The sequence below is a fragment of the Crocodylus porosus genome, unplaced genomic scaffold, assembly GCF_001723895.1.
Source record: "Crocodylus porosus isolate Cpor-Errol unplaced genomic scaffold, CroPor_comp1, whole genome shotgun sequence".
Taxonomy (NCBI): domain Eukaryota; kingdom Metazoa; phylum Chordata; order Crocodylia; family Crocodylidae; genus Crocodylus; species Crocodylus porosus.
Genome location: NW_017728911.1, coordinates 23,812,190 through 23,824,821, shown reverse-complemented (window position 1 = coordinate 23,824,821; position 12,632 = coordinate 23,812,190). Strand labels below are relative to the sequence as shown.

At 40.9% G+C, this 12,632-nt stretch overlaps 1 protein-coding gene across 3 annotated transcripts in view; it reads right to left on the bottom strand.

Annotated features, from left to right (window-relative positions):
* The window catches only part of SPPL2A (signal peptide peptidase like 2A), a 43,523-nt gene that overhangs the window by 9,915 nt on the left and 20,976 nt on the right, over window positions 1-12,632 (bottom strand). For 2 of the 3 annotated variants that reach the window (XM_019533668.1, XM_019533667.1), the window contains exons 7-15: window positions 11,987-12,083; window positions 10,829-10,930; window positions 6,858-6,939; window positions 6,463-6,537; window positions 5,642-5,698; window positions 5,412-5,465; window positions 4,872-4,971; window positions 3,765-3,845; window positions 3,275-3,435 (exon numbers count right to left, since the gene is read on the bottom strand). In XM_019533668.1, coding sequence (XP_019389213.1) covers window positions 3,275-3,435; window positions 3,765-3,845; window positions 4,872-4,971; window positions 5,412-5,465; window positions 5,642-5,698; window positions 6,463-6,537; window positions 6,858-6,939; window positions 10,829-10,930; window positions 11,987-12,083 — 809 coding nt within the window. The remainder of the gene's footprint in view (window positions 1-3,274; window positions 3,436-3,764; window positions 3,846-4,871; window positions 4,972-5,411; window positions 5,466-5,641; window positions 5,699-6,462; window positions 6,538-6,857; window positions 6,940-10,828; window positions 10,931-11,986; window positions 12,084-12,632) is intronic. The other variant, XM_019533669.1, reaches the window with a different exon arrangement.

Genomic DNA, 12,632 nt, shown 5'->3' with positions numbered 1-12,632 from the left:
GTGAAAAAATAGTAAAAATTCATCCTCATGCCTCTAATGGCCACTTTCATCTGCTGGATCTATCAAAGGAGAAAAATCCTCACCTTCACCTGTCCACGAGATATACCTTTTACATATACCCCATCATAGGACTCATGTACACACGAAAGTTATTCCAGAAGATGTAAAGTATGCTCAGTAGCATAACTGGGGGGCATAACTGGGGCAGCAGCCCGTAGTGTGGTCTTTGGGGGAAAAGACAGTACGAAAATAGCTGCCAATGGCAGCTGGTGCTGCTCCACACAAAGCTGCTGCCTGGGGCACAGAACTACCCTGTTGTACCCTTGGATGTGACTTAAAAAAGCTGAACAGCCTTTCTGGAAGACGTCTGTGTGCAGAGAAACCCTCCAATGAAACTAGTGCAGAGCTCTTAGCTGTGTTCAGTGTAGAATGACAGAACAGGAAGTATGTAGCCTTCCACAACTGCAAGACCAGTCTATATTAGCACAAGAAAAGCAGAATGGAAACAGCTAAGGCAGCAAGAAGCGTTCAGTAAGTTATGGCAACTTCTTTAATTAGTTGTATTTGCAACTAAAGGACCACTCCCAGCTATGCTACAAGCTATATTTGGGACAACTTGGGGGACAGAAGATATAAAAAGGGTTTTAAGACACCTGTAAGATTTCCCCAGTATTCTGGAACAGTCTTAGATCTATGGCATACATTAAAGCAGGGGTGAATAATTATTTCAGGTACAGGCCCGCTTACCGAGTTTTGTTCGAGAGCCGCATGGGTAGCCCTGCCCCTTAACAGGTGCCCCACCCCCTGGTCGCCATCTTGTGACTAGAAGTCCTGCCCCCTAACCCCTTACCTTTGCCACCAGAAGTCCCTCCCTCCCTTGCCCCTGGAAGTACTCCTTTCAGTAAGGGGTTTTGCCATCTCAGAACTAGAAAAATGCAAAATTATATCCTAAAAAGCAAACATTTAAAACATTCATTAATTTGATTTCAAAAAATATTCTTGTCCTGGTTTACATGCGTTTGTGTAGTTTACATAGAGGTGATTGCACAATAGCTTAAAATGAAGTCTTACTCTTGTATATTGTGGGGGGTGGGTATAGATATGTTGGGGGCTGTGGGTGGGTATGGGGTTTGTGGGGGGACTGTGTGCGCATGTGTGGAGAGGATGGTTGGGACATGTGAGGGGGTGTGGGGTCTGCAGGTATGGCAGTACGAGGCAGGGTGTCGGTGCATTTGTATGGTGGAGTGTGTGTGGGACTCACCCTACAAACACACACACACACACACACACACCCCCCCCCTCCCTATGCGCACACACATGCACCCAGGTCCAGCGATGCAGCTGGGAGTCATGTGGTACTGGAACAGTGCAGGGGCAGGTAGGCAGGGATATAGCTGAGTGTGGGGTGGAGCTGGGCTGCTGCCTCCTGCTAACAGCTCCCTCTGCTTCCTACTGTCCCTGGCTCCTACCATCTTTGACAGGCAGCCAGGAGCAGATAAATATTTTCTACATTTTTTTGGGGCCCTGTGGGCCCGACAGAACGGCCTGGCAGGCCAGATTCGGCCCACAGGCTGTATTTTGCCCACCCCTGCGTTAGAGTAAGCTCCTACTTTTGCCAACAGCTTCCAAGGGTTTGCTGGAGAATAGAGTTGTTTTGACTAGAACCTTGACAACATGGCAGGGCAGGGGATCAGACTGGGCAGGGGATCTGATGAAGTCCTTTCTGATCCTAGCATCAATGCCTTCAAACTGGTATCCCAGGATCACCTCTTGGCAAAACTGGCTAACTGTGGCCATGGCCTCACCACAATCGACTGGCTGGGGAATTGGCTCTGCAGTAGGACCCAGAGGGTGGTGGTTGATGGAAGTCAATCGCTGTGGTGTGCTGTGACCAGTGAGGTCCAGCAAGATTCCATCCTAGGGCCTATACTATTTAACATCTTCATTAATGATGTAGACATTGGTGTCAGAAGCGGACTGGCCAAGTTTGCTGATGACACCAAACTCTGGTGTAAAGCATCCACACCCGAGGACAGAAGGGTGATCCAAACAGAGCTTGACAGGCTCAGGAAAAATCGGGCAGATGAGAACCTGATGGTGTTTAACACCGAAAAATGTAAGGTTCTTCACCTTGGGAGGAAAAAACTACAGCATGCTTATAGGCTTGGCAGTGCTATGCTGGTTAGCACTACAGATGAAAGGGACTTGGTGGTCATGATTGACCACAAGATGAACATAAGCCTTCAATGTGATGCTGCAGCTAGTAAAGTGAGCAAAACTCTGGCCTGCATCCAGCTTCTCAAGTAAATCCCAGGACATTGTACTTGGCCGTGGTAAGGCCACAGCTGTAGTACTGCATCCAGTTTTGGGCTCCACAATTCAAAAAGGACGTGGAGAAGCTTAAGAGGGTGCAGAGAAGAGCCACGCACATGATCAGAGGTCAGGAAAACAGACCTTATGATGACAGGCTGAGAGCCATGGGGCTCTTCAGCCTGGAAAAGCGCAGGCTCAGAGGTGATCTGGTGGCCACCTATAAGTTTATCAGGGGTGCTCACCAGGATCTGGAGAAACATCTGTTCACCAGAGCGCCCCAAGGGATGACAAGGTCGAAAGGTCACAAACTCCTCCATGACTGTTTCAGGCTGGACATAAGGAAGAACTTCTTTACTGTCTTGAGTCTCCAAGTTTTGGAATAGACTGCTGCCAGAAGTGGTTCAAGCATCTACCTGGATCGCCTTCAAGAGACATTTGGATATTTATCTTGCTGAGATCCTATGATCCCTGCTGACGTCCTGCCCCTGGGGCAGGGAGCTGGACTTGATGATCTTCCAAGGTCCCTTCCAGCGTCTATGAATCTATGAAATATGAGATACCAGTGCAGCGGTCAAACCTGTCACTGTATTAATCTCCAAGTTTGTATTAGAGCCTTACAAAAATAAATGCAGCTAACTGGAAAACAGTTTTCCAGTGGAAGCTGAGTTTCAAATTCAGTGTCCTAGAAGATACTAACTTTTCAGCACACTGATTATTTGGTAATATTTTTCAGAGGGACAGAATAAAAACGCTATTGTTTCAACTGCTAGGTTAGCAAGTCTGACCTAATAATACTTAATCTCATTCTATCAAATTCACTTACAGATTTAAAAAAAAGTTTGAAGTATACTGCTATGGCTAGTGCAAACTGGCTTGATATGGGTACATTACCACATATTTAAGGAAGAACATACTCAAAGCTAAAAATACAATGGCTCTCTCACAACAACAATTTACCTACCTGGTAGCTGCTACCCTTCCAAAACTTCTTCATCTCCTTACGTCTCCAGGCAACAACTGAGCTGGTAATAAGTGTACATGGTACCAAATAGAGAAGGGCTGGTTGTCCCATCTTCATCAGTGCCAGAACAACAAAAGTTAGCACCATTCCAACAGCATAGGCTATCAAAAATACATCAGAAGAGCTAGTGAATGCTGTATATCATTACAATCAATCAAATTACCTGTAATTGACACTAGCAATATTACAGTTGCTATACTATTTTTCTATTTGATTGTGTCAGTATACAAAACATCTTAATTTCAGTGCACTTGAATTTGAAATAGTCAACAGACCTGCTTACTAGAACACTTCAGCTAGGAACAAGTATATTCAAACTACAGATCAGAATTGTGATAGCATTCACTGACAACAATGACTTATTTATACCACAAAAGAAGCTGACAGGAAAATACACATTGCTAAAAATACTGTATTAAAAGTTATATACCTATAGTACATGAAACATAATAAACAGAAGAAGAAGAACGTGTCTGCACATCAAATCTTCGACAATAAGCAACCAGAAGCCCTAAAAAGAGAATACCCACATATTATTATTAATCAAAAAATACAGTTAAGTCACCATAACACAAATTTATATTCACATTATAGCAACAGCCTGATGGAAGACAACTAACCATGAAATTACAAGTTACGGAGTAATGTGAACAACTAGAAACAGTTTTTAGGAAATCAAAGAATAAGCCTCTAGTCAATAAATTGATTTATATACACTAATATGCTTCACAATGAATTATCTTGTTTAAAAAAATATCTTGTAGGTCAGATGTATCTGTTACCACTGTACAGTACATTGCATATATTCAGAGCCTTCCATCATGTAATCTCCTTGCACCTTGCTTACATTAGTTGATTTTCACCTTAGTACAAGCTCTGAGGTAGGGAAGAGGGGTTGTGATTTGCTCAAGGTGTCACAAGGTACCCTACAGTAAAACTCAGTTCTTCTGAAGATTAGAAGTATCATCTTACTATTAAGAATCAAATATATTTCCACTGGCAAACATTAAGGAATATTTTAAGCAGTACATATTGCTTTAAAAAAAGGGAAAAAAAGACTTTTGTACCATGTACTATATAATTAGAAACAAAGCAATAAATCGACCTTTTTTTTGTAAATATCAGTAAGTGTAAAACCTCCTAGTCTTGATTACAAATACATATAGCCTTAGCCAAAAGGCTCAGAAGTAATTACTATTCTATATCAGAATATACTCTATATATCTTTGTAATCAAGACGGGGGGGCGGGTCTTACACTTACTGTTGTTTAAACACAGATATACACATAAATATGCACACTGAGATACCTCTATTCATGAATGGTATTTCATTCTACAAGGGATTTTTTTTTCCTTTATAAAGATTAAAATAATGGCCAGTTGTACTTATGCATATAAAAACCCCAAACAGATTCCACAAAGTATTTAGATAGATCAAATGCAAAAATGTATTACTTGGGTCTTAAATATTTTCAAAGCAGATTTGACATAAGGAAACAAATGCATTTCTTTATAGTTACTAAAAATAATTGCTCACCTGGCACAATAATATCTCCAAACCCCAGTAATGAAAATGGCATTCCACACAATGTCAGAGCAGAGAATTGAAGTCTAGGAACCCTAATAACCACTGGTAACTGTAAAACAGTATTTTAAAATTCCACATAAATCTAATCTAAAGCATTTAAAAATTATAAGAAAGATTAAAATAATATTAGAATTATTTACTCATCTATTTTATGCAGAATTTCAAATAAAGAAGGACCTGAATTAAGAAAACAGGAACCAACACACTGAGTGCTTAAAATCTGATTTTAAGACTTACAGAAACAAATGGATTTGGAATTTGTTTAACCAGATGATTATGCAAGGAGAAAACAAACAAACCATAACAAAACATCTGCCCACACAGATTAGGAATAACATATCTGCATTATTATCCTGACTCTAATCTATTGACCAACAATGATATCCAGGCTCGGAAGAGATTTTGACAGTCAGGTTTTCCCCAAAAGAATAGCTTTTCAGAGGGAGTGATTTAAAAGTCCAGGGAACATATCTGAAATACAATCCTTACTTTCTCATGGGGAGCTGAGCGTTCAGTAGGGACTTCCACCAAGTTTCCATCATTCTAGGATCAAACCCAAGTCAACAGGTATTTAATACTTTAAAGAAAGGAGCAAAATCTGGGTATATTTTGTGAGAAAGTTAAAGCCTAAAAGCACACTATTCACTAATTTAATTAACTATGGAAAGTCAGTACATACTGCTCATATGCAATTACATTATGAAAATAACTATTCATACCTTTTCGCTGTTTCCAAAAGGACCAGCAGCAACTTCGACCATTATACTTGCCCCGTTCTGAAAATTAAGTTTATTTTTCATACGGGATATAAGGGATACAGCACAAGTTTCATGTCATACATACAGAAGCTGCTTTTGCCTCAGCGGACTGTAATCATCTTAAAATGTACTGATATACACAGGATTTTCTTTACTATATATTAAATGGCATGTACATTTATAATACAAGTGGAAAAGTCCATAAAATCAGCACAATCTAGGCTCATAAAGAGGGACTTGAAAGCACTCATGGGGACACTATCAAAAGCAAGCCTAATGGCCAACTACAGCACTTAACACGCACTGAATCTGAATACAAGGTGGGAGGTAGTGCACATACATATAGAAGGGTGTTTGTGCCCAAAAGCTTGCAAAGAACAATTTTTCTAACTATTTAGCTGGCCTAATAAGAGATATCACGTTTACCCAAAGAACCTTGTCATCACACAGACAAAGCACTTACATTCTTATTTAATTTTAGGATAAGGGAGATTAAAACATTATCATAATACTAACTTTTATGCACCATTTATTATGGATTCTCACTAGAGTCAATAGGGAACACCAGATAAGCTTGCTCAAACATAGGAATTGATGTGGAACTACCCTCTAAATAGAGGAGGCCTAAGCAGATACACTCTTCGGAGGAAGAGAATCAGAATATCTGGGACAGAAATTATGACTAGATTGAACATATACATATTAATGCACTAAGTACAAAACTACTTTGCTCAGCATTACTTGCTAACAAGTGGGCATACCACAAAATATTCAAGACCTACCTTGGTGATGAATGGCGTTATGAAGACAAAAAATACGTCATATAAAAGAAGAAGGCCTAGAAGTATCACACATGACTGGCAAACAAAGAAGGAAATATTAAACCAAAACTTTCAAAGAGTATCTAAATTAGATTATAGTTACCATTACTACACCAACATTTAAAAAAATAATGCTCCAAAATGACCTTTAGCATGGCGTCATAAAGAGAGTGTTAAACACAATCTTTTTATTTCCTATTCTATTTATATAGGAAAAAACTCTCCCCCCTTGCCAGTTTTTAAAATTTCTAAACAACAAGAATAACTTTCAAGGTATTACACATTTACATCTTGTCACTTAATACTTCTACATGCAGGTCATCAATAGGTTTTATTTAGTAAACAACTTACTTTACCTTAAAGTTAGGCATTTTCAGTGTTTTAATGAAGTTTAGGCAGAAAGCAACTCCCAAGATATCTTGCAAAATCCAAGCCCACCTGAAAATAAGAGGTAAGCTTTACACATTTTGTTTTCCCATATTTTTATAACGCTGGAAGTTTGTTGTCTTGCTGGAAAAAAAAGAGTACCCACTATTCTTACCCTTACAGAAAGATACTGCATCTTTCACGGTAGTTTATTTTTATCCTGACTTATGACCGATGCTCATAAAGGAAGTACTGTTAACCTCAAAACATCATTTCAGTTAGAAACGATTCATCTGCTACTATTACAAGTAATATTAAAGAGTAAAATTAGAGGTCAGTAGGAATCAGTTTCACTGTTTTCCAAGTATAAATAATTTCACACGAGTGGGATGCTCTTGCCCCGTTGACTTCAATGGAAGTTTACAAGGCTGCAGTAATTTACCCATACACACAATGTTTCATGATTGAACCCTTAAGCTGAGTCTACACTATGATCTTTTCCCAATATGGCTACAGTGAGTTGGGAATGGAAAGATACATGATCCCTCCCTCATAAAGCTGCAGTAGCATGTGCCCAATGCAGATGCAGGTCATACTAGCTAAAGCACAGTTTGCTGGGACAGCTTATCTCAGCCTCTCTGGCCAAAATAAGCAATCCGGCATAGGATTGAAGCTCTTGCTGCTACAGTACGCTGGCGCACAGATATACCAGCAAAGCGTTCATTGCTTTGATTTCCTATTTGTATACATCTTTCATACAGGAACAAAAGAGAAAATTGAATATCATTAAACCACAAAATCAGCACAACAAAATCAAGGACTGGAACACCAATTTAAAAAGCTTCAAAGCTGATTTTTAAAGTGTGACTAGATTTCAAATGGACTGGCCATCTAAGGACACATGGCTGAAATCATTTTAAATTGAGGGTGCCTGGTACCCTTCCAGAAGCCCTCAGCACCCTGAAGGCTAATTTTCCATTTTGGGGACACATGTGAAATACATTTCTTGACTGCTAATGACTGCAATCTCTTCTTGCACACCTCTTACTACAGGGGTGGGCAATTATTTCAGGCAGAGGGCCACTTACGCAGTTTTGGCAGGCTGTTGAGGACTGCATGGGTAGCCCCGCCCCTTGACAGGAGCCCCACTCCTGGGCCGCCATCTTGGGACCAATGTCCAACAGCCAGCACTGGTAGGGCCCAAAGCAAGGTGCAGGCTGGGAGGGGTCTGTGGAGCCAGGCTAGGCTGCTCCAGCAGGAAGTGGGGGGAGCTGGCCTAGCTCCATAGAGCCCCTGCCAGCTGGGACCCTGTGCTTCTGCCACCCTGCTCTGGGCCCCGCCAACACTGGCCCTGGAACATTTTCCCCGCACTTAACACCATCTTGTAACCCGCCCTGGAGCTCGTGCACTGGGCAGCCCACAGGCAGTGGTGGCAAACACTGCCCAGCGTGGCAGGCGGGGGGGTGGGGAGAGGGGCTGCAGCTGCTGTCGCCATGTGCAGCCCCGGCAGGAGAGCCTGGAGCCGATGCGGGGCCCAGGCTGGCAGCAGGGCCGGGTTACAGTGTGGTGCTGAGCACGGGGGGGGGGGGGAAGCAGCCCCTCCCTGCCCCATGCCCAGTGCCCCACGCTTCAGCCACTCACAGCCTGCGTGGGCTGCCTGTGCCTGCTCAGGACAGGCCCGTGTGGGCTATGAGCATCTGGAGCAGGGAGCGCAGGCCACGAGGTGGGCGAGGAGCTGCTTTCCTCTGCACCAGGAAGGAGCAGGGAAGGAGCCCAGGGAAAAGCTGAGCATGGGGGAGAAAAAGCAGCCTCTCCCCCACCCCATGGGCAGTGCTTACAGCCCGCACGGGGCTGTCCAGAGCAGGCACAGACAGCGCCAGGTGGGCTGCGAGCAGCTGAAGTGCGGGGCACCAGGCATTGGGCAGGGGAGGGGCCACTTCCCCCTCACTGCCTCCTTCCCTGCCCTTATCTGAGGTTCTGGTGGGGGCAGCCACTTGCTCTGGCTGTGGGCGCAGGCCCTGTTGTTGTGGGAGCCTGCCGGGCTTCCCCTGGGTCCTACTGCCCTTGGTTCCTGTTGTTTTTGACAGGAACCAAGGGCAGATAAATATTAATTTTCTACTTTTTTTGTTTTTTTAGGGGCCCCGCGGGCCATATTTTGCCCACCCCTGCCTTACTATTTAGCATTTCCAACACTGCATCCACAAGCAGCAGGCAACTATACTTTTGGGGCAGACAGACTGCGGTCTGGAAAAGTATACAGAAGAAAATCAAAGGAGAACAACAGTCATTTTAGGAAGACTCCAGCCTCTCTGATTTGGAGGATGAAGAGGAGTTACAAATGTAGAATTATAGCCAATTACTATGAATTCTTTGACAAGAGAAATTCAGAAGTCTTAGATCATGACTATATTACATTTCTGTCATATGGTCAGGGTAAATTGTTCTTCATAAATTACATCTGGGTAGGATGTAATTTAGCACTTTCCATAGACTGTTTAAAAGTTAATACAGTAACCCTAAAATCAATGGAATTCCAGAAAGGTAAATTAGCTTTCCAATATTCAGTATTAAACTCTAAAAGTTCCGCATTTCCTTTTTCAATTAAATGGCACTGACAGTTGGAATTTGCCTTGTTTTTATATTTATACTTGGAGCTGTAGTCTGTAAATAATTTATCCTGTAGTACAAATATTTTCAATCATTTCCTGAAAGTGAAAGAAAAGCATAAAGATTGGGTTGAACCAAGATTTAGTTAAAGTGTCCCTGCCACCAGTCTGAAGCATAGGGATGCTGATACACAAGACACGGAGACTGGTTGGAGCATGCCCCGGTTAATTACACTGCTGTAATTATAGTGCGTTGCAGTGCATTGGAGGAGTTTCCCTGCACATGTACAGTCACCCTTGGATAGCAAACCAGATGGGAAGATATGAACAGCCTCCAGACCTATTCTTGCTCCCAAAATATTTCATGTACACAGGTCTGTGCAGCCATACTTCATGCTATGCAAGTGAACAGCAAGTTCCTTTGGCTCTATTTAATATTAGCCATTTTGTTGTTCTGAGCAGGTCTTCAAGTCATCTGGTTCAAAAGATTATATACAGGTTTCCCTCAGTTTATGCAGGCTCTATATGTGCAAATTCGCTCTTATGCAATGACCCTTTTTATACCAAAAAATCATTATATGTAAGGTAAATTCACTCTTATACGATTGGTGCGGTAGAAGCCCACAGTCAGCTGCTTTGTGCAGTGTATTGTGGGAGTGACGCGCACCAAAATATAGTCTCCTGTGTGGAGCTGTGCTCCTTGCTCATTGTCTGTGAAACATGTTTCTGTAGTTGCCTTCCCCATTGTGATAGTGCCCTGTGGTTGTGTGTACTGTCTGCTGTTGGTGATTACCAAAATTGTCTTATATATGTAAAAGTGGTAGAAATGGGTCTGGGGGGAAGTACAGTTGAAGTCTTGGCACATATTCCTATTTGTTACATTTTAAAGTGCATTCCTTTTATATGAATTTGAGTTATGTGCTGTTTTCCAGGAACACACGTACAGCATAAAGCAAGGGAAACCTGCATATACTTTAATATATACAGAGGATGGGACTGCAGAATTCATTTACTTATCCAAAAGTAATTACTCAAGGAAATCCATTTTCCCTCCTTCCTTAAGTACTTTGATTGTAAGCTAGGAGGATTCAAAATTCCTCAATATCACTAAGAATGTCTTTACACAGTAATGCCAAATACCCATATAAAAACCATGAGCTTTGTAGCTTTGGTTCATTTGACTTACAACTAACTTAAAATATTTGGTAAGGTTTAGGGAAGCCTAGCCTAATTTGTTAATACTATTTACGAAAAATAACAAAACCTCCAAAGACTAGCATGTTTCAGGATTTTTGCTACATGAAGCGCGATTCATTGTCATTACAACTCTCAAAATTATCAAACACACTACATACCTATCTTCGTTTCGAAATACTACCCAAACAGCAGCTGCCGCTATGCAGAATCCAGCAAGAAAAATAAGTCTCACTTCAATACTTTTGTTGCAACATGAAATCCTAAAAAGTAAAGTGGTTATGTTGTGTGAAATAAACTCACATTACAAAATGAAAAAAAATCCAGTACAAATACAATATACAACTGACATCAGGTACACAGGCTGGCAAAGTGCTTTCTGCAAAGGCTCCCCTCAGTATGAAACTCATTCAGCCCTTGTTCCACCAGACCTTAGACTTAAGTAATTTTATAGGCACAATACACAGTTCTCAATCTTCATAAATGTGAATAGGTGTCCTGAACTTAATCTATCAATCAGCAGTTCTTTGGTTATTTTGTGATTTAGCTTTCTAAGAGATGTAGATCGGGTGTCTTGAGTTACAGTATAGAAACTTAGAGAAACAAAAGTCTGAGTGACAGAATAATGCAAACGAAGAACTGTCAAACCTTGAAGTTTACACGGAAAAGTATTTTAACACGTTAAAAAGAGTAAAATTATGAGTAACGATCTAGTCTTCCTCAAAAGCAATTTCCTATTCATTATAATGCCAAAAGCATATCAGAAAAAAGATGAACATCTTTATAACCATATTATAAAGGACTTCAAAAATTACATTTTGCACACTGCAATTTAACATGACCACTATCTAGAAAACACAGACGTCTGCCCGATTCCACCTGTCTGTGTTAGTAGTTCCAATTAAATTAGAGTGAACTATTAAGGCGAGTGAGGTTGTGTAGGATCCTGTTAAAAAAAACTTTGTTTCAACTATTTTGTTATGAATTCAGATATTCTAAAGCTCAGAATACTTAAAAAAAAAATTAAATTGTTTTATATGTCACTAAGCATGTTTCTATATTGTAATTGGTACTTTTTTTCATAAGATCGGTTTCTATCTAGCCAGAGGATATTTTATTATTCTTAAAATGAAAGTTACTGAACTATCACATTTAAAGTTTTTTGCATTAAAGGTGCCTTACAGGGATTTTTTTAAATCTAAACTATCTACTATATGCAAGTTAATAAGACTGACAGGTTCTCAAACTAAGCACGCTTTCACTTAACTCCTTATTCACTAGAACAGGAATATGCAAAACCAAATTAAGCTATACGATACCTGCATTGCCCAAATGATATCTTTTGGAGTAGTGCAGCCAGACAATTGTACAGGCTCATTGCAGATGCCAAGAAGAACACAGATATTATAACATACACTAGATGAAAAATGGAAAAAATAAAAATAAGTGATAAAAAGTAGCAGGAGGATACCCAAGCAGCTGGGAATCATGGGCAAGGAAATACATGTGACAAGCTGTGAACAGGAGCACCACTGATCAAGTTGTTTTAAAGTATTTTCTATTTAGAGCCTTGCAATAAAACCACAAGACTCATCTGAAACGTCTGTAGGAGTTTGATTTTTCAAGTTTTTCATGGCAGGCTCCTAATTTTCAAAGAAAACTTATCCAAAAAGCTACTATCAACATAGCCAATGTACCCAAGAACCAGGGGAGCAATCTTTTGGACTGCCAAAGCTTGTATTTGTTAACCTCTGGACACCATCCCAAACACATTTCTTTATAGACATTTCAGCCCCTGTGATTATGTGGATGACTGGGCAGAGGACCTGCTGATGACTAACTGCTTCCTGTAACAACCACAATACATTAGATACTGTACAAAAACAGGCATAGGATCCTGCAACAGGATCTACTAGATGGGTCCTTCCACTCAGTGTTATGGAAAGAGACATCTACATGCATCTT